The sequence below is a fragment of the Scyliorhinus torazame genome, chromosome 19, assembly GCF_047496885.1.
Source record: "Scyliorhinus torazame isolate Kashiwa2021f chromosome 19, sScyTor2.1, whole genome shotgun sequence".
NCBI classification, from domain to species: domain Eukaryota; kingdom Metazoa; phylum Chordata; class Chondrichthyes; order Carcharhiniformes; family Scyliorhinidae; genus Scyliorhinus; species Scyliorhinus torazame.
In genome coordinates this window covers 67,381,274-67,402,509 of record NC_092725.1, presented here as the reverse complement: position 1 = coordinate 67,402,509, position 21,236 = coordinate 67,381,274, and the positions used below count along the sequence as shown (strand labels likewise).

General features: G+C 48.4%; 1 protein-coding gene across 5 annotated transcripts in view; it reads left to right on the top strand.

The window, feature by feature from the left end:
- Positions 1-19,642, top strand: part of hyal6 (hyaluronoglucosaminidase 6) — a 65,249-nt gene extending 45,607 nt beyond the window's left edge. For 4 of the 5 annotated variants that reach the window (XM_072484453.1, XM_072484454.1, XM_072484452.1 and 1 more), the window contains exons 3-4: positions 7,426-7,515; positions 17,941-19,642. In XM_072484453.1, the coding sequence (XP_072340554.1) occupies positions 7,426-7,515; positions 17,941-18,390 (540 nt within the window). In that variant the 3' untranslated portion in view covers positions 18,391-19,642. The remainder of the gene's footprint in view (positions 1-7,425; positions 7,516-17,940) is intronic. The other variant, XM_072484456.1, reaches the window with a different exon arrangement.
- The last annotated feature ends 1,594 nt before the right edge of the window (positions 19,643-21,236 follow it).

The window sequence follows — 21,236 nt, the reverse complement described above, 5'->3', positions numbered from 1 at the left end:
AGGTGGGAGAATGCAGAGATCCGTATATACCAGGACTGGAGCGCGGAGGTGGCCAAGAGGAGGGCCGGGTACAATCGGGCTAAGGCGGTTCTGCATCGGAAGGGGGTGAAATTCGGGATGCTGCAGCCGGTGCAACTGTGGATCACGTTTAAGGACCGGCACCATTACTTTGAGACGCCGGAGGAGGCGTGGACCTTTATTCAGGCTGAAAAGTTGGACACGGACTGAGGGTCGGTTGTGAGGGGAGGTCGCGGGGGCTACTGTGGTTACTGTGCTTTGAGGGATGTTGGGGGATGTTCTGTTCTGTATTGTTTCCTTGGGTTCTGGGTGGGGTAGGGTGAAATGGTTCGAAGTGGGGGTTTTGTGAGAGTGTGGGTGTTGGTGGTTGGAAGGACAGGGCCCCGTTGGGGTGAGGGGAGGTGGGAGGCCCGAGGTGGGGGAGCTGGGATTAGGCCGCAAAAGGGAGCTGCGCCAGAGAGGGCGGGGCCGGTCTGATGGAAAGCGCGGGCTTTTTCCCGTGCTAGGGAAGGAAGGGGGCAGGGCCGGGTGGAAGGGCAGTGTTGGAGAGGAGTGCCCGCTGATGGACACGAGGGGGATGGGGAGACTACCACACTGGTCGATGGAGTGGCGGGAGTGGCCCTACCCACTCCCAGCAGGAGTCAGCTGACTTACGGGAGTGCTATGGGGGGAGCAACGCAGCTAGGGGGGGGGAACCTAGCTGGAGGGGGGGGGCTGGGTTGCTGCTGCATTGGCCAAAGGTGAGCTGGAGATCGGAGAGAGAGTCGGGGTGGGGGTCTGCTGCTGGGGGGGAATGGTGAGTGCGGGAGGCGCGGGCACGTGGCTGGTCTAGAAAAGGGGATGGCTAATCGGCGGGGGGGAAGGGGGGGGGGGTGGGAAGCCCCCTGATCCGGCTGATAACGTGGAATGTGAGAGGCCTGAATGGGCCGGTCAAGAGGGACCGTGTGTTCGCGCACCTGAAGGGGCTGAAGGCAGATGTGGTTATGCTCCAGGAGACGCATGTGAGGGTGGCAGATCAGGTTAGGCTGAGAAAGGGTTGGGTAGGGCAGGTTTTCCACTCGGGGTTGGATGCAAAGAATCGAGAGGTGGCGATTTTGATGGGGAAGCGGGTGTCGTTTGAGGCGTTGAACATCGTGGCAGACAATGGAGGTAGGTATGTGATGGTGAGTGGTAAGTTGGAGGGGGTGCGGGTGGTATTAGTGAATGTATACGCCCCGAATTGGGACGATGCCGGATTTATGCGGCGCATGTTGGGCCGGATTCCGGACCTGGAGGCAGGGAGCTTGATAATGGGGGGGGGGGACTTCAACACGGTACTGGATCCAGCATTGGACCGCTCCAGGTCCAGGACGGGTAAGAGGCCGGCGGCGGCCAAGGTGCTTAGGGGGTTTATGGACCAGGTGGGGGGAGTGGACCCATGGAGGTTTATCAGGCCGGGAGCCAGGGAATTTTCTTTTTTTTCCCACGTCCATAAAACCTACTCCCGGTTAGACTTCTTGTTATGAGCAGGGCACTAATTCCGAGGGTGGAGGACACGGAGTATTCGGCCATAGCCATCTCAGACCATGCCCCGCATTGGGTGGAGCTGGAGCTAGGGGAGTTGAGGGACCAGCGCCCGCTGTAGCGCCTGGATGTGGGCTTGCTGGCGGATGAGGAGGTGAGCGGGCGGATCCGGGGGTGTATTGAAAGCTATTTAGAGGCTAACGATAATGGGGTGGTCTGGGAGGCGCTGAAGGTGGTGATTAGGGGAGAGCTAATCTCCACTAGGGCCCACAAGGAGAAGAAGGAGAGAAGAGAGAGGGAGAGATTGGTGGGGGAGATTTTAAGGGTGGATAGGAGGTATGCAGAGGTCCCCGAGGAGGGACTACTCAAGGAACGACGAAGCCTCCAGGCCGAGTTCGACCTGTTGACCACCAAGAAGGCAGAGGTGCAATGGAGGAAAGCGCAAGGGGCGGTGTATGAGTACGGGGAGAAGGCTAGCCAGATGTTGGCACACCAGCTTCGGAAGCGGAAGGCAGCGAGGGAGATTGGGGGAGTTAGGGATAAAGGGGGGAACATGGTGCGGAGTGCGGTGGGAATTAATGGGGTATTTAGAGACTTTTATGAGGGGCTGTATAGGTCTGAGCCCCAGACGGAGGAGGGGGGGAATGCGTCGACTTTTGGATCGACTGAGGTTCCTGAGGGTGGAGGAGGAGCAGGTGGCTGGTCTTGGGGCACTGGTAGGGCTGGAGGAGCTGACTAAGGGGCTGGGGAGTATGCAGGCGGGGAAGGCACCGGGGCCAGAGTGCGGAAAGGAATTTTTGGTACCTGCGGATCCAGGTGGCCAGGAGCTGGGGGGCTCTACACAAGCTGAACTTGACGAGGCTGGTGGAGCAGATGGAGGAGGAGTTTAAAAGGTGGGATGCGCTGCCACTCTCCTTGGCGGGTAGGGTACAGTCGGTGAAGATGACGGTGCTCCTGAGGTTCCTTTTAATATTCCAGTGCCTCCCCATCCTGATCCCTAAGGCCTTTTTTAAGCGGGTCAGTAGGAGCATCATGGGATTCGTGTGGGCGAAAAAGACACCAAGGGTGAGAAGGGTGTTTCTGGAACGGGGTAGGGACAGAGGAGGGTTAGCGTTACCTAATCTGTGTGGGTATTACTGGGCTGCCAATGTGGCGATGATACGCAAGTGGGTAATGGAGGGGGAGGGGGTGGCGTGGAAGAGGCTGGAGATGGTGCCCTGTGTGGGCACGAGTCTGGAAGCGCTGGTGACAGCACCGCTGCCGCTCCCGCCGACTAGGTACGAGTCCGGTGGTGGCGGCGACTTTGAAAATTTGGGGGCAGTGGAGGCGCCACAGGGGTGAGGTAGAGGCTTCGGTTTGGTCCCCGATCCGGGAGAACCATCAGTTCGTCCCGGGGAGAATGGATGGAGGGTTCCTGCGCTGGCACAGGGCAGGAATTAGAAGGATCGGGGACCTGTTTTTAGATGGGACGTTTGCGAGCCTTGGGGCGCTGGAGGAAGAATTTGGGCTTCCCCCGGAAATGCCTTCAGGTACAAGCAGGTAAGGGTGTTTGTAAGACGGCAGGTGAGGGAGTTCCCTCTGCTTCCAGCACTCAGGATCCAGGATAGGGTGCTCTCGGGGGGGTGGGTTGGAGAGGGCAGGGTCTCGGCGATCTACCAGGAGATGGAGGAGGAGGAGGAGGCCTCGGTGGAGGAGCTAAAGGGTAAATGGGAGGAGGAGCTTGGGGAGGAGATAGACGAGGGTACGTGGGCGCGCCCTGGGTAGGGTTAATTCTTCCTCCTCTTGCACCAGGCTTAGCCTGATACAATTTAAGGTTCTTCACAGAGCGCATATGACAGGGGCAAGGCTGAGCAGGTTCTTTAGGGTGGAAGACAGGTGTGTGAGGTGCTCGGGGAGCCCAGCAAATCGCGCCCATATGTTCTGGGCGTGCCCGGCGCTGGATGGGTTCTGGAGGGGCGTTGCGAGGACGGTGTCTAAGGTGGTGAACACCCGGGTTAAGCCGAGCTGGGGGTCAGCACTATTTGGGGTATCGGACGAGCCGGGAGTGCAGTAGGTGAAAGAGGCCGGTATTCTGGCCTTTGCGTCCCTGGTAGCCCGGCGGAGGATTCTGCTACAGTGGAAGGGTGCAAGGCCCCCGAGCGTGGAAGCCTGGAAGCCTGGTTCAGCGACATGACAGGATTCATTAAATCGGAGAGGGTAAAATTTGCCTTGAGAGGGTCTGTGCAAGGGTTCTTCAGGCGGTGGCAACCGTTCCTAGACTTTCTAGCGTGGCGTTAGGAGGTGGTCAGCAGCAGCAGCAACCCAGAGGGGGGTGTGGTGTACTTTGTGTTTTCTACTGTGTTTATTATTGCTTAATGGAGGGTTTGTATATTGGGGGAATTTGTGACGTAGTTGTAAGGGGGGGGTTTGTTGAAAATATGTAAAAATTTGAATAACAATATTTCTAAAAAAAAGAAGAACTCCTTCACCCTCGGCTGCCCAAATCTTCAAGTACCCCCCCCCCCCCATCAGCTCCATGAACCCTCTTAGTTCCTTTGCCATTGCTGGCACCCTGCCCGTTTTCGAGCTTGACCGGTCCAAGCCAGGGTCCATAACTGTGTGGAAGTCCCCTCCCATGACCAACCTGTGCGAATCCAGGTCCGGTATCTTCCCCAGCATCCTCTTTATAAACTCCACATCATCCCAATTTGGCGCATACACATTTACTAATACCACCTGCACCCCCTCTAGCTTCCCACTGACCGTAATGTACCGACCTCCCACGTCCGAGACTATTCTACCCGCCTCAAACACCACCCGCTTATTGATCAGGATCGCGATCCCTCTAGTCTTTGAATCTAGTCCTGAGTGAAAGACCTGACTGACCCAGCCTTTCCTCAGTCTAACCTGGTCCGTTACTCTAAGGTGCGTCACCTGCAACATTACCACGTCCGCCTTCAATCCCCTAAGATCCGCGAACACACGTGCCCTTTTGACCGGCCCATTTAACCCTCGAACATTCCAGGTGATCAGCCTAGTTGGGGGGGCTTACTGTTCCCCCCACCTCCGCCGATCAGCCATCCCCTTTTTTAGGCCTGCCTCCTGCCCGTGCTCCATGCTGCCACCGGTCCATTCCCAGGCAGCCCCGCCCCCAATCTCCTCTCTGTCCCTCGGCCCAAGTCCCTCCCTCGTCAGCGAAACATTCACTCCCCTCCCCTCCTAGTAACAACACCCTGTAACCCAACCCATTTACTAAACCAAACATATGCACACCCCCCCACTGCGCTTCCGAGAGTTAGCTCGCCCAGCTAGCTTGGTGGCCCCCATCCCCGGCACCAGATAATCTCCCACTTATTGTTCCCTCCCCACCCTCCCCCCCGCTCATACAAACAAACTTCAATATCAAACAATCCCCACACAATTGCCCAACAGAAAAACACCAAGATCAAAACAAGCACACCTCCATCCCCCAACAAAGCAAATGGAAACCTTAAGTCACTTAGCTCTATCGCTGGTTCCAAATCAATGCAGACGGCATCACAAACATCTTCCATGAAACGCAAAACAAGAAACCTTTTACAAAAACAGAGAAACAAAAAGAAAAAACAAAAAATGAATGTTGCAGCCAAGTTCAAAAGTTCTCAATCAATCACCGGCCCTTTCTTTTTCGCAAAGTCCAACGCATCCTCAGGCGACTCGAAGTAGAAGTGCTGATCCTCATGCGTGACCCAGAGACGGGCTGGGTATAACAGTCCAAACTTCACCTTTTTCTTAAAAAGGATCGACCTGATCTGGTTGATGCCTGCTCTCCTCCTGGCCACCTCTACACTCAGGTCCTGGTAGACCCGCAGGATGCCATTGTCCCATTTACAGCTCCATGTCTGCTTGGCCCACTGTAGAATGCGCTCCTTATCCGAGAACCTGTGGAATCTCACTACCATTGCCCTCGTGGGGTCTCCCATTCGCGGCTTCCTCGCGAATGCTCTGTGAGCCCTATCCACCTCCAAGGGCTGGGAGAATGCCCCATCCCCCAGCAGCTTCACAAACATGTCTGCGATGTATGCCCCAGCGTCCGTACTTTTGGATCCCTCCGGGAGCCCGACGATTCTTAAGTTCTGCCGGCGGGACCTATTCTCTAGGTCCTCCACCTTCTCCAGGAGCTTCTTCTGCTGGTCCCTCAGCATCCCCACCTCCAGCTCCACCGCAGTCTGACGCTCCTCCTGCTCAGCCAGCACCTTCTCCACCTTCGGGATCACCCGATCCTGGGCGTCCAATCTATGCTCCAACAACTCAATCGTCTCTTTTATCGGGTCCAAGCAGTCCCGTTTCTGCGTAGCAAAGCCTTCCTGAATGACTTGCATCACCTGCTCCATAGACTGCTGGGTCGACAAGCCAGAGGTCCGAACCTCCGCCATGCTGTCTTCTGTTGCAGCTACAGCCTTCTTTGTCCTTTTGTTTCTGCCCTTACGAACACTTCTAGTCCTTCTCTCCATGCACCGAAGTGGGTATTCAGGAAACAATTGCCACTAACATCCGTTTTACAATTCAAGTCTGGTAGAAAAAACGGGGTAAAGGTCCAAAAGTCCGACCAGAGCGTGAGCCACCAAATGTGCGACTTACTCCTTCATAGCCACCACCGGAAGTCCCCAGAGGCAGTTATTAACTTACAGATCACTCCAAATGAAAAGACTAAGCTGCAGTGCATGACCTGTGACAGCACATTTAAGACATGCCAAAACTCCATGAGGCTGTCAACCTTCTGGAATAGTGTCTCCCAGGAGTACCTAGTGCTGAGTAAAACAAGCACTTTGTTACTATTGCCCTTCACGATGACCTTAATATGCGAGGTTGGATTTTCCATCCTCACAAAGATGAAGATGTCACAAAGGAACTGGCTGATGTCTGCACCTAATATGCATATTGTCCTCTTCTCCTGTGAACCTGATTGGAGTGAGATCATGAGGGCCAAACAGGTTACCCTTTCGCATTAAAGGTAAGTGAACATGGTGTGTGTCACGAAGGTCAGCTGGTTGGCAAAAGAGGATCCGAGGGGAAAAATTTGAAAAACGCTGGTCTAATGTGCATTTCTTCCCTCTGTGAAATAAATTTGATATCTTTTTAATGAACCATTGTGATGCCATTCTCCACATGTTAAGCCAACCATTTATTCTTAAATGATGCAGTAATTTCAATCAAAAGACTTCAGGCATTTGCCAACATTGCTTTGAGACTATAGCATTAAGCAATGATCACTGTTACATAATCACATCTAAAACACTAAAATGGAAAATTATCATATATACCAATTAAAACAAATTTATCTGAAAACCGAAACATGAGATTCCCAAATTCTTGTTCCTGATGTGAAGGCTGCTGAATGAGCAAATTGGGAAATATTGGACACAGCTCCTACTATTGCATCTATTAGGGAAGTACAATCAGGAACTGTGTATGTTTGATTTGCTGATATGCATTCCCACCAGGCAAATCCTCATGTTAGAAGCTCAGAAGGAGCACGGTGGCACAGTGGTTAGCACTGCTGTCTCACAACTCCAGTGAACTGGGTTCAATTTCTGCCTTGGGTGACTGTGTGGCGTTTCCATTTTCTCCCTGTGACTTGAGAAATGATCATTTGACTGAGGAAAGTGGAACTTGCTGGTCTGCTATTTAACTACTAAATAACTCTGGCACATACAAATCCTCTTGTTGTATCTACCAGTTAATATCTAGTGGGGAATATTGGTGTTTTATGACCAGTTTCTTCTTGTCTTCATTATTAGCAATTTTTCCCCCTCTGGTGAATGGAGAATATTCTGGAAGGTGCTTTGCGCATAGGCACAACTAAATACAGAATAAAGTTGCCACAAAGTATTACATTTCTTCATCGCTTGTGTAAATGTGCTGTGATATCTTCTCACTCTACAGATTGACTTGGTTCATACAATTGGGGAGAGTGCTGCCATGGGAACGGCAGGGATCATTCTTTGGGGAAGCATCAATTATGCAAGATCAAAGGTATTACTATTTTAATTATTTCCCCCACCAAACCCTCTGCCTCCCCCAACTACTGCAGTCGATTTCACTTTCCTTCCTTTAGTTGAGAGTTACAGGATATACTGTGAACTCAACATTTATAACTCCAAGTAATTTTCTTACAATCAAATTTCACAGTTTTCCTTTACACCTAATAAGTGTCTCTACCTGCAATGTATCGGAATTTTAAAAGCAGTAAATGTTCAGCAAAGTTGTCCATTTCTTTATTACAAACAATAATTTATTGTTCCCCTTTTGTCGCCATCATAAAGTTTAAATATTCTTCGTAAAAGAGCATTATGCGGCATGGTGGCGCAATGGTTAGCACTGCTGCCTCACAGCGCCAAGGACCCGGGTTCGATCCCGGCTCTGGGTCACTGTCCGTGTGGAGTTCGCACATTCTTCCCGTGTCTGCGTGGGTTTCACTCCCACAACCCAAAGATGTGCTGGGTATGTGGATTGGACTCGCTTAATTGGAAAAATAAATGAATTGGGTACTTTAAATTTTTTAAATAAATAAAAGAGCATGTATCCTATTCTGATATCATCAACTGGAAACCAATTGAGGAATCTGAAATATTTAGTGCTGGATCATGTTGCGAACTTTGGTTGGCTCTTAATTCGTTGCCCGTTGGGTCTTTACTGAATTTGCTCTGTTTCAATAACCTTTGCTCTAGAGTCGCCAGGTATCTTTATGATACTGCCACGAGGTTCAAGTTCAAGTATTGATCAATAACTCGACACACCAATTAGTAAGATTCAAATCAAAACACGTTTATTGTACACAGTAAATCACTACTCATGCATAAAACTCTACTTACTAGACTATCTCTATCACTAAAAGGCCTATACTTAGCTTGGAACTGGCCTACCAGGTCAGGGGAACAAATGGCCTTTCGTTCGGGTTCTGAATCTGCAGGCTTCAAAGCTGGTACGGACTAGTAGCTAGGAGCGCCTATCTCGTAGCGTGCGTTGGCTGGAGACTTACTTGGTTGGTGCAGCAACTTAGGCAGTTCACTGTCAAGGGTTGGTTCGATCTGCTGAGTGACCCTGCCAAGAAGACCGATTTGAACTTGGGGGCTCTACTTTATAGTCCCCAGGGGCTTTGCACCGTTCGGGGCGCACCCCGTATCTGGTTCCAAGTGATTGGACTACGTTCCGATCACTTGGATCGATTTCTCCAATACTGGAGTTGTTCCCTGATCGCTGGGCGGTCCCTGAGTGTCCGTTGGCCTTCCTTTGTCTTGGTTCCTGCTGGCGCCGAGGAGTCTGGCTTGGTCTTATTCACCTTACATGTTTCAATTGTTCCCGGGGATCGCTCATTAATATGCAGATGGCTGCTGGTTTCAGTGCTGTCTGGGTTTCTGCAAAGTCTAATACACAGGAGACATTGCACCTGCTAATTTTTGCCTGTGTTGGCTGAATTTCCCTGTAGTCTTTGCGGATCTCCATTTTAAGTCGGGAAGTGGCCAACCCAGGTGGCTACAGCCCTCCTTGTGATCCCTAACGCGAAACGTGAAGGATCACATAACTGCGTTGTCTTCACTCCCTGACCCAGCGAGCACTCTTCCATGGCCTCTACACTGACCATAACTATGTATGAAAATTCTTAACTAACAATTCTAAGTGGCGCTATGTCACAACAGGGACATGCATTACAACATTAAAAAAACAGTACCCCTAACTATCCTCAATAAACTATCCTCACTCAAACAATCAAAAATAATCTACAACACTTTAAATGTACAAATAGCAGCAACACAAGTTTGTCTGGCTTGGCAGTCAAGCACAGAGGTTTACATTCTCTCAGTTGTCTTTATTCACAAAATGACGCCGAACGAATGTCCTTTATTGTAGATCAAGGGGTTCGGGGCCTGGTGAAAACCGAAAACAGGGGATCTCATCCTGTATACCGGGGTGCGAGAGCGGTAGGCTCTCCTTCGCCATTTTCTGAGTCTAAGTGTCTGCACGACACTGCAGAGGATCACCAGTACTAAGAGTGATTCTACAATGTACGATAGTGAATACCAGGTTATAAACGTATCACACCATGATGGTGTGTTGTTACTTGTCACTGGGCTCTGGGTGCTATGGGGAAGTGAATCATTGACGGCCGGTGGGGGTTGGGGTCAGTGGGTTCGCATTCGTGTGGAACCAGATACAAATGACAACAACGACAAAAAACACGTATGACGTCTTCATTGTTGTCTTCTTTTTCTTCTTCTTTTTCTTCCTCTGGAGTTCCTGGGGTTCCGGAGTTCTATGGACACAAGCATAATATCTGTTACTATCTTGTGTAATATCTTGAATGTTAGCATGTCTGTCTTTTAGTGCCAATTTCCCTTTATAATTGGTCACCATGTGTGACTCCCTCTTTTTTTTCAACCGAAAATTTGGACTAGACACCTAAGAGAATACTGCCGTACTGCGAGCCGTCTCGCAGCCTGTGTCATTTATCATCCTAGTGTTTGAGGATGTAAATAGCAGAGGGAAGCAACCATAGGTTGCCAAAACCAAACAAAAGAATTTTGAACATAATGAGCCAAAAATGGGGTGCGTATGGGTCACAGCGGGTAAGATTTGGATGGAATCCCTGGGTAGGACGGTGCTCTACCCAAGCGTAGTTGACCAGAGGGGGGTCCTCAGGCAGGGCGGAGATCAATGCCATTTCTCCACTGCCTGAGCAACTGGCAAGAACGGGCAAAAATGTAGTCATCGTGGGGGGTTGCTGTAAAGGTTCTACCGTCGAACCAGAAGAGCAGTTATGAACGGGGGCTGGCAAGCTCTCAGCGGTTTCTGCCGATAAGCATGCTGGCAAGTTTTCCCAGGTTTCGGCCGACAAATATGGCGGGTGGCCGTGGAACGTCTGAGTTTACAAACAACACTTAACGATAACATTAACCAACAAACATTGAACAACATGCTGCAGGTTCCATCAGAAAGGACACCATTTCTCCCAAGCGGTTCCTTTTTAAAACATCATCTGGACACCTCAGTTATCGGTTGCGAACAGGGTCGCAAAGGGGTTCTCGTTTTGGGAGTCAGACTCAAAGTCATCCTCTTTTCCTGGATGCCATACTCTGGAATGGATGAGGGTTGATAAAGCTGCATGGTGTGACTTAGGGTCCATCTCGTCGTTTCGGACGAGCCTGTATGAATTGTCACGGTGCCAAAAAGTTGTATATAATTCTGTGGGGTCGGGGTCGTCATCGTAGGGCGGTGGTCTTTAGTGAGGTTTGTTGAGGAATGTGATCAGGAAGGGATCACTAGGATCGTGTTCAGATTTGCTGGGTGCGGGTCCTGTTGCGTGGGGATAGTACGGAGGCGTGCTGTGGCTATTGTCCGAGTCACAGTCGCTGTCTCTTCTACTGCTGTCTGTGGGCGTTCCAGGGCAGAGTCTAGAGTTCGGGGGTGGAGTCGAGGGCGAGTCCGTGGATGGGGTGGACGTCTTGGGGGAGGGTGGGGATACGTTGGCTGTGGGCGGGGTGTGGTCTGCTACGTCGAGCATGACATGGTGTGTGTGGTTAGACTGCGTGCCATATGCCTTGAGCTGAGTTAATATGGAACCACGCGGTCTTCCCATTGGGGTACTTAATTTTATACACGGAGGGGCTTACATTGTCCGCAATGGAGTACGGACCCGAATACTTCGGGGACAGGAATGTGCTGGGGTTGTAAATGGAGAGCATGACCTGCTGTCCTACCTCAAACCCAGTCGCATGCACTGTCTTGTCGAAACAGGCCTTGCTCTGTTTCTTCCTCGTGCCTAATCTTACTGCGGCTGCTAGCTGAGCCGTTTTTACATTTTCAACCAATTGCTTGACTGCGTTCTCGTGTGTGAGGGCCGTCACTTCGGGGCTGGTCAAGTCAAGTCCTGATAAAAATTCTGTGCCTTTCATGGGGCATCCGGTCATGAGAGTGTGTGGGGTGTATCCTGTAGATGTCGAAACAGTGTTACGTAAAAACATTAATGCAAAAGGGAGGACTGAATCCCAAGTGGTGCTGTTTTGTTGGACCATTTTTCTGAGGGTTGATTTTAGGGTCCGATTCATTCGCTCCACGATACCACTTGACTGGGGGTGGTATGCGATGTGGAATTTTTGGGTAATGCCAAATATCGTGAGGACGTTCTTCATGACACGTCCCGTAAAATGGGAACCTTGGTCGGATTCAATGCTGCGGGGGAGTCCCCATCTCGTAAAGATGTGGTGGGTTAAAATCTCAGCGGTAGTCTTTGCCGTGTTCGTTCTAGATGGGAATGCTTCTACCCATTTTGTAAACGTGTCTATAATGACTAAGACATACTTGTAACCATTCCTGGAAGGGGCAATGGTCCTATAAAATCAATCTGGAGGTTAGTCCAGGGGCCATTAACGGGGCGGGTGTGGCTAAGCTGAGCTTTCGTTGTATATCTGTTCGGATTGTACTGGGCACAGATAAGGCAATTCTCAACGTAGTGCGTGACATCGTCCTTTAAATTCGGCCACCAACAGATCTGCCTGAGGTGGACTGTAGTGGGGTCAATCCCCTGATGCCCATGACTATCATGGAACAAACAAATGAGCTGATTCCTGTCCTGTTCAGGAACCACATAAAGGGTGTCTTTTAGGATCACACCGTCATGTGTGGTCAATGCATTTTTAAACCTATCGTATGGGGCTGGAAAGCTTCCTTTTAAAATCTCCCTGAGATTACTGTCTTGCTTCTGGGCCTGCACAAAATCCTCGATATTAGTCTGTGAGGCCTGAACTGCATTCACTGGGGCGCTTTCGGGGGGGGGTTCCAAACATGTCCATGTCTGGAACCTGCTTTAGCCAGTGCGTCGGCTTTTACATTTCCAGGTGGGGAGGAATGGTGGTGACTTCGAACTTTAACGATGCCAAATATCCTGTCCTGTGCTTTGTCTAAAATGTGCCAGAGCAATGGGGCTGAAGGGAGGGGTTTTCCGTCCGCGGAAACAAATCTTCTTGCTTTCCACAGGGGTAGGAATTCTGTGAGGCTGTTCCAGACATAGAGGCTGTCCGGGTATATGTCGGCTGGGTTGGAGAAGGAATCTGGGTGATCTATAATGTACGCAATGGCTGCTAGTTCTGCCGCCTGCGCGCCTAAGTGTCCTGGCAGTTTTAAGGAGATTTCTTCCAGGGCGCGTCCCTGCGCATCCTCGACATAGATGCCGCATCCTGTAATGCGCTTCCCGTCTAATACAGTGAAAGAACCATCCACATATATTCTCAAAGGTGCGCATGTGTCTGTGTGCTGGGGGCTCTGGGGTGAACTACCTATTTTTCTGGGGTGTGTTTTTGCGATAAAGGGGCCTGTGTTGTGGTGCGGTGAGATGATTTCACATTCGTGGGGGGTGCCTGGGTACTGAAGGTTGTCGGCTAGGAAAGTGTGGGTCTTGGTCCTTTTAACAGTGATGTCCCATCCCTGCAAAAGAAGGGTCCATCTGGCTGCTCAAATCTGCCTTACTGTACCGTCCTTAAGCCGTCCGTCTAGTAAAAGTTGGGTGGGGGTGTGTTCCGTGAGGATTGTGATGGGGTTTAGTCCGGTGATGTATGAGAAGTATTGAACTGCCCAGAAAACTGCGAGCAGGTGCCTTTCACAGGCCGAAAATCCCTGCTCCACAGGATCTAAAACTCTGGAGGCAGCACGGCAGAAAGGGTGCGGTCTGTGCTAGCTATCTCTATAGCATAGGGGGAAAGCGGGTCTGGAGCCTGTAGTGTGGGGGCTGCAAAGGGTGCGCGCTTTAAAACATCTACAGCATCCATGTGCTGCGGAAGCCATTCCCAAGGGGCTCCTTTCTTTAGGAGCTCCGAGAGGGGTGCTGCTTTGGTGGCGAAACCGTCAATATGGTTTCGGCAGTAGCCAACCAGTCCTAAAACAACCGGAGGGCTGAAACGTTCTAGGGAAGGGGCAATTTGACAATCGAATCAATTCTTTTATGCTCGATCTCACGTTTACCATGCGTGATAATCGTTCCCAAATATACCACTTTGTCTTGCAAAAGTTGGGCTTTCTTGGGGTTTACTTTGCATCCAATTTGCTGTAGGAGTTCCAGGAGTTCGGACAGAAGCTCGATGTGCTTTTCCTTGGTGTCTGTCTGCAGTAATAGGTCATCCACATACTGGACCAGACATTCGGGGTGAGAAAACTTTGATAATCCATTTGCCAGCTGTCGGTGGAAAATGGAGGGGGAGTTGTGGAATCCTTGTGGAAGGCATGTCCACGTGTACTGCTGACCTTTAAAAGTGAAGGTAAATTTGTACTGGCACGCCTTTGCCAATGGAATGGACCAGAATCCGTTACTGACGTCCAAAACCGTAAAGTATCGGGAATTGAGTCCCTGTTTGAGCATGGTCTTGGGACTTGTGGGGGCTGCTGGGGGGGTGACTTTGTTGAGTTCCCAGTAATCGATGGTCAGTCACCATGATCCATCGGGCTTTCTCACTGGCCAAACCGGGGCTTGATTAGTAGAGGCTACCGATCTAAGTATGCCTTGTTCTAATAAGCTGTCAATAACCTTTGCGATTTCTCCCTCTGCCTCTTGGGGAAATCCGTGCTGCTTCTGAGGTCTAGGGTCAGGTCCTATTATTTGAACCGAACCAGCCATTCTGCCGCAGTCATGTTTATGACTTGCAAATGCGGTCCTGTTTTTCTGAAGGACTGCCCTAACCTGTTTATCTGTGCTAATCGTGGTCGGGTCAAACCAAAAATCGCCGATTACGCTAATCTTGTTTGCATACTCACCTACTGTGAGCGTTGCAGGGGCTCTTGCTGACTTTGTCATCTTCCAGACACATTGATTTACTTGGTCAAATGAAAGGTTGTGGGTGTTCATGAAATCAATGCCCAAAATGTGTTCTGCTGTGTGGTCCAGATCGACCAAAACTATGGGGTGTTTTGTTGTAATATTGCCAATTTGAATGGGTACAGGGGCTGTGATGTGTCCCTGTTGTGAGTGGCCTGTGAAGCCGCTGAGGGTGATTGTGGCTGTAGTGGGCCACGTGTCTTTTTGGAACATGTTGGAGGAATTAATTGTGGTGCAGGACCCTCCTGTGTCCCAGAGAAATTTGATGGGCTGACCCTGTATTTTCGCTGCAACGACTGGTCGGCCAGACCTATCCCAAAGGGTGTCGCAGACCCAAATGGGGGAGCCCGAACACCGTCAGTCAGTTCCGTTCAGGTCTGTCTGGTCTGAACGAGCGCTTACACTATGTATGGGCTTTGTCCTGTTATTATTCAGAGTGCCTGCCTGCTGGGCTTTCTGTGGCTTTCGTGGGGCATTGCACTCTCGTGCAAAGTGACCTAATTGTCCACAGTTGTAACACTCCTGTGGTTTCTGTGGAGGGCTGTTCCTACCTTCGTTCACCCATGCGGGGTTCTGGTGTGCTTTAACTGCTTGGATATCTGCCTCTGCCTGCTGTTCTTCGGGTTTTCTAATTGCGGGTTTGTTGTGGACAGATTGCTCCCAGGTGCAGGACAACCTTTTTAAAACCCATTCTTCGTTGTGCGCTTTTTCCGAGGGGTCATAATTGGTACAGGCTTTTTGTCCTGCCTCTGTGGCATGGGAGATAAGGGAGCGGGTCCATTTGGCCATGTTGTCTGGGGACAAATGGGTGCGGTCTAAGTTGCCGAAAACGGCTGTAAAGCAAACGCTGTGGGGTGTTCTGTCTTTTTCTGCCTGCACTTAGTCAGGCCTTCTACGGGGTCACCTCTGTTATAGCCGATCGCATCTAGGATCGCCGTGTGCATCTCTGCAAGGGTGCCTCCTCCTACATTCTGTGGGTCGGGAAGGGCTGCTACAACTGAAGGGTATAAACTCAAAACTGTGAGCTTCACTTGCTCACGCTCATCCAGGCCGTACATGGTCGCCTGCTGCTTCACTCTAGCAAAGAAGTGGTGGGGGCCGGTGGTGGGGAGGAACGGTGTGATATTTTCGCATGCGTCCCGTAATTGGGTCACGGTTAAGGGGGTGGTGTAAAGGAATTCTGCGTCTCCATCCGATGTGACTGTGTGGTGGATAGTGACTGGATTCATGGGTGCCTGATCTATCTGCTCTGTGGGGGGTTGGGGTGCTTTTCTCTTTTGGGGCTTTCCTTGCGCACATGTTCCCTGAACATATCTCTGCGCGGTTTTGTTTAATTCTTGCCAATCGGAGCCGTCTTTCTCATCTAATTGAGATCCAAAGGTGCTCTGAAACCCATTTTGCACTGAAAGCAAAGACTGCAGTCCCACAATCTGCTTCCTGCATTTTGAATGATCCGCTGAGCTTTGTCTGTGCTCCATGGTGGCAGCATGGAGTGCTCTTAACACTGCTTTTAAATCGCTGCACTGCCTTTGCAATGCCTCTACCTGTCTCTCTGTCTCTTCTCTTATCAGGACTGCACATTGCGTGTCCTGATAGGCCTTCACATATTGGGTTTGGAAGCTGCTCAGATGCGCTAGACAAGACTGGTGTGCCCACTTGGCATCATCCACCTCTCCGTCCTTTGCTGCCAACTTCCTTCTTAAGTCTATATTCTCTCTCTCGATCTCACTAACATCGACCTTGCTCATTCGATGTCTCTCTTCGATCTCTTTGCGGAGTGTCCGAACAACCTCCACTGTGCCTCGCAATTGTGCCAGACAGGACATGATTGCCATCGGGTTGCGAGCTTTCCCTAAGCTTTTCTTATGGATCTCTGACAGGTTCTCCCACCAAGTATGTCCTATACTCCCGGGTCCTGTTTCCTCTTTATCACAGAATTCACTCCAAAGGGGCCATCCTTTCCTTTTGAGATATTTCCTGATCTCTTCTTCCCAAACGGGACACTGACCTACTCTGCTGCTGGTCGCTGTGACCACGAATTCTTGAGGGTTCATGAGGCGTTCCATTGCCTTCATTGCCATTTTTCCTATCTGAATGCTCTTTTAAAATTTGGAAGGAGGGGTACTAAGGCGGTGCTGTAAACACGGGTACGGCCGCTATTTTCCAGAATACAAACTCCCAACAGTTTTTCGCAACAAAAAATCTATCAGTTTTACCTTATAGCCCTGTTAGGTATGCATGCATTAACACGCTTCCGAATTATGAGGATTGATCAGAACTGCTTGAACATTTGTGGTTTTTTCTGTTCCCAATTGGATTCTCAATTCAAATTTTGGGTTCTCCCGGAGTGGTTAGGCCACTTCTAAGTGGGGTCCCATCAGAATGTCACCAGTAAATGTTGCTAACTTTTTGGTTGGCTCTTAATTCGTTGCCCGTTGGGTCTTTACTGAATTTTCTCTGTTCCTATAACCTTTGCTCTAGAGTCGCCAGGTATCTTTATGATACCGCCACGAGGTTCAAGTTCAAGTACTGATCAATAACTCAACACACCAATTAGTAAGATTCAAATCAAAACACATTTATTATACACAGTAAATCACTACTCATGCATAAAACTCTACTTACTAGGCTATCTCTATCACTAACAGGCCTATACTTAGCTTGGAGCTGGCCTGAGTGTCCGTTGGCCTTCCTTTGTCTTGGCTCCTGCTTGCGCCGAGGAGTCTGGCTTGGCCTTATTCACCTTACATGTTTCAATTGTTCCCAGGGATCGCTCTTTATTATGCAGATGGCTGCTGGTTCCAGTGCTGTCTGGGTTTCTGCAAAGTCTAATACACAGGAGACTTTGCACCTGCTAGTTTTTGGCTGTGTTGGCTGAATTTCCCTGTAGTCTTTGCAGATCTCCATTTTAAGTCGGGAAGTGGCCAACCCAGGTGGCTACAATCATCAGAAGGTTTTATTGATTTCTCTGAGGAATATAATCATTGTAATCACACAAAGGATTTGTATGGCATTTTTCCCCATTCAAAGTAACCTTCCTAACTTTAAATTTGATGAGTTGTTATAAGCTACTTAATATTCCGCACTATTAGACTTGTAAAAACAAGATGGCATGAATTCATGCGCCTTACTTTTCCTTCATGTGAGATTTACTTTTTCATATGGTCCAATTGTTTACATTTTCTAATGTCAGTGGATTTGAATACATGTCAAAGAACAACGGTTTTTCTGTAGGCGAAAAGCTTCAGCCTGGCTATGGTTTGTAAAGTTCCACAAAGTCAGCCACTCGCTTGAGTAAAGGCAGGAACCGAGACTTTGTAATTACTGCTGCACATATAATAATCCTTTCAATTTCTGCATCATCACATTTACCTGCAAGAAATATCGCAGCAGGCAAAACCATTCTACTGAAGAAATCTGGTAACTCAGAAGTGTACTTTTTACATAATCTATTCAGTCCAAGAGCTAGAAGATAGGCATTTCAATGAGTTAGTGTTTTTAAGGATCAAATTGAAGACAGTGCCTCTCTGATGAGTGTCAGTCATTTAATTTCATGCATGTATCATTTGGATTAAAATAACCTTAACCTTCCCTTACAGAAACATTGTTTAAAAGTGAAGCAGTATGTCGATGGTGCCCTGGGTCGCTATGTTGTCAACGTGACGTCTGCCGCCAAATTGTGCAGCAAGCATCTTTGCAAGAGGCATGGGAGGTGTGTGAGAAAGAACATTGACTCCAAAGTCTACCTCCACCTGGACTCAAACCATTTCAAAATCCAAACTAATCCTGAAGGAGTCCATCCCAGATTTTCTGTGAAAGGGATGATGAACGCAAGGGACATTAAAGTCATGCAGCAAAAGTTCACATGCCAGTGTTACGAAGGCTGGATTGGAATCTCCTGCGAAGTACCAGTTCTTGAGATTCCTTCAGTGGATAAAAGTGTCCAGATCACAATGGCTGGAACAAGTTCGGCAACAAAGCTACCATTTTCATTGGCCAATATTGTTGTCTTTCAGCTGGTCATTAAAACGCTTAATTTACAACGCTAAACGAAGTCTTGTTACTTTGGCAAATGGTTGACGGCACAAAGAGAATACATTATCTGATGTGTGCACAATGATCCCAGTTGGGGGACTTGGCTGGACAGTGGGATTTTTTTCAAAGTAAATTTAAAGACACCTCTGTATCTATCACATCTCTGCAGCATATTCTTGCAATATAACGGTTCCAAATCAGATCATTCATGATTATTTCAGGACACTCTGCCCAATAGGAAAGAAAATTTAGGAGAATTAATTTTTAACACTTTGTTTTTGTAAATATGTTTTCTTCCTTCATTAGTTCTCTACACACCATGTTCTGATAGAAGTGAACGGGTGCCATGTCTCCTGGTTACCAGGCCTAATAATTCTAGTCAGCTTGATGTTAATGTGACTGGGGCAACCATAGCAGCTCAGTGAGTTCAAACAGTGAGCATCTGGGCCATACTAGGATCTAAGGCTCAGTCCCCAATCTCTGGCCAGTTAACTAATCTCTATCAAGCTAATGGCTGGAATACTATAATTGGCCTCAGTGTAATTGGTGCGTGTGTGGGGGTTGGGGTTGGGGGGTGGGGGAAACTGCTGGAGATGCATAAGTTTGGATGTTGGGTTCTGACAATGCTTGGCTTCATACCATAAGACCATAAGACATAGGAGCAGAATTAGGCCAATCGGCCCATCGAGTCTGCTCCGCCATTCAATCATGGCTGATATTTTTCTCACCCCCATTCTCGTGCCTTCTCCCCATAACCCCGGATCCCCTTATTGATCAAAAACCTATCTATCTCTGTTTTAAAGACACTCATTTGGCCTCCACAGTCTTCTGTGGCAAAGATACTGATAAAGTAACTAGCCTACACTCACTGTAATGACTTGCGATTGAAGAGACACATTTGTGTGAGGAGCTGGAGTGCAATTAACACCGATGGAATAAACGTGTTCAGGAACCGGGGAAGAAAATTTCAAACATTTAAAATGTATCCAACATTTGATGGGCACATTTCATAAATTGGCAGCAACGTTGGAGATTCCAGAATGTAGAATAAAGTATTCCTTTAGATTGCAAATATATCTAGCCACACTGTATTTGGGAGAATAATTGGGATGATTTATTAACATATTTTTTATTATTATTGTGAATGTGACTTAAATCGCAGGTGTTCCTTTATTGCTGTTGGAGCAAAAATCACTAATGTTGCAATTCTAACCATATATATCGTCAGCTTGAAAAATAAAAAGTCAATAAATTCATGCAAAGTAACATTCTTGTCGTCATTTTAGTATGATTTATATGACTTCACACATTCATTCTGACACACTTGTGGCTTAAAGATGATACACTTGTTCATGTTTTTAAAAACAAAATTAGCGTGCTAATGACATAAATTTGGACTAATTGTCCCGTATTACGGCATATAACGGCAAGTTCAAGTTTTACAATTTTGTGCATGGCAAGTTGTTGAAAGTGCAAGCTTTATTTCCGGTTCATCTTTGTCCCTTTCCATAACTACCTAAAATTCTACTGAGTTATGGTCACTCATCAAAATGCTCGGTGTTAGCGGAGTTAAATGAGTCGAGTGCTTCAGACCATATGAAACTTTAACAAAACGTCTTTTAATGCCACCCGTATGCGGGAGAACTAAACTCGGCTGCTGTAACTGCAGCTTGGTCCAAATCACTCTGCCCCTATAAAACTGTCTCATACATCTTGGTACTTTTTGAATCGTACAGACCAATTCAAAGGAATACAAAGTGATTCAAAGTATTACAATACAACTGATTATCGATACCTGCAGTTTGATTAGGTTACAGTCACTTCCCTGATTGGATGACATGGATACATTGTCTGACATACTCTACTTCTAATTGTTGGGTAGACACATCTTGTCCGTCTGCTTTGCAATACAAAGGAACGTCCTTTAGACAATCAGCCCGTAATGAGGTGGTGAGTGCTGTTTCCCTGATGCATGAATATGGGTGGGTCCACAATGCCCCTTCCAGACATTCAGGAGCCCGGCTGAGCATTTTTGATTTTTAGGCTCGGAAATGTGTTACCTGAGATATGCCTGCGTTCAGTATGCTAATTTGCGCTTGTCCACATTTTGGGTTTTAGAGATTGTCAGGTTAACCTTTTCCAGGCATTCCTTTCTTTGCTGTCCCATGTGTACCTCACATTCTCCATTTTCCCTACTACTGAAACCTCTACGTATTGCCCGGTTTCATTCCCTAAAACTAATTCCGACACTGCCCCTCTCTTGTCGGACTTTCTACATATTGGCATTAAAAGCTCCCTTGGATGCTCTTTAAGAATTCCACCCTCGCTATCCCAGTTAATATCAGGGAAGTTGAATTCCCATACTATTATTACCATTATTCTTACCTTTCTCAGTGATTTGCCTTCTTCTGTGCTGTAAAATTCTATCATTCTATCGAGGGCTACGGAGATAGAGATGGGGAATGGGACTAGCTAGGTAACTCTTTCTGGAGCCGGTGCAGACACAATGGGCCGAATGGCTCCCTCTGTGCTGTAAATTTTTATGATTCCATATCTGCCCTTCTATCACTCCCTGACTATTGAGGGGCCTATCGTGCACTAAGATATCATCCCTCCTTACTATACTTCCCATAATTGACTCCTTGATCAATATTGTAGCACCACCTGCTCTGTTAGCCCCATCTCACCTGAAGATTCTATACCCTGGAATATTGAACCAGTCCTGCCCCTCCCTCAACAATGTCTCTGTGATAGCAATATTATCGTATTCCCATCTGTTAATCAACACCCTCAATTCATCTGCCTTACTTGCAAGACTTCTTGCATTAAAATAAATGCCATCCAGCCTTCACATACAACT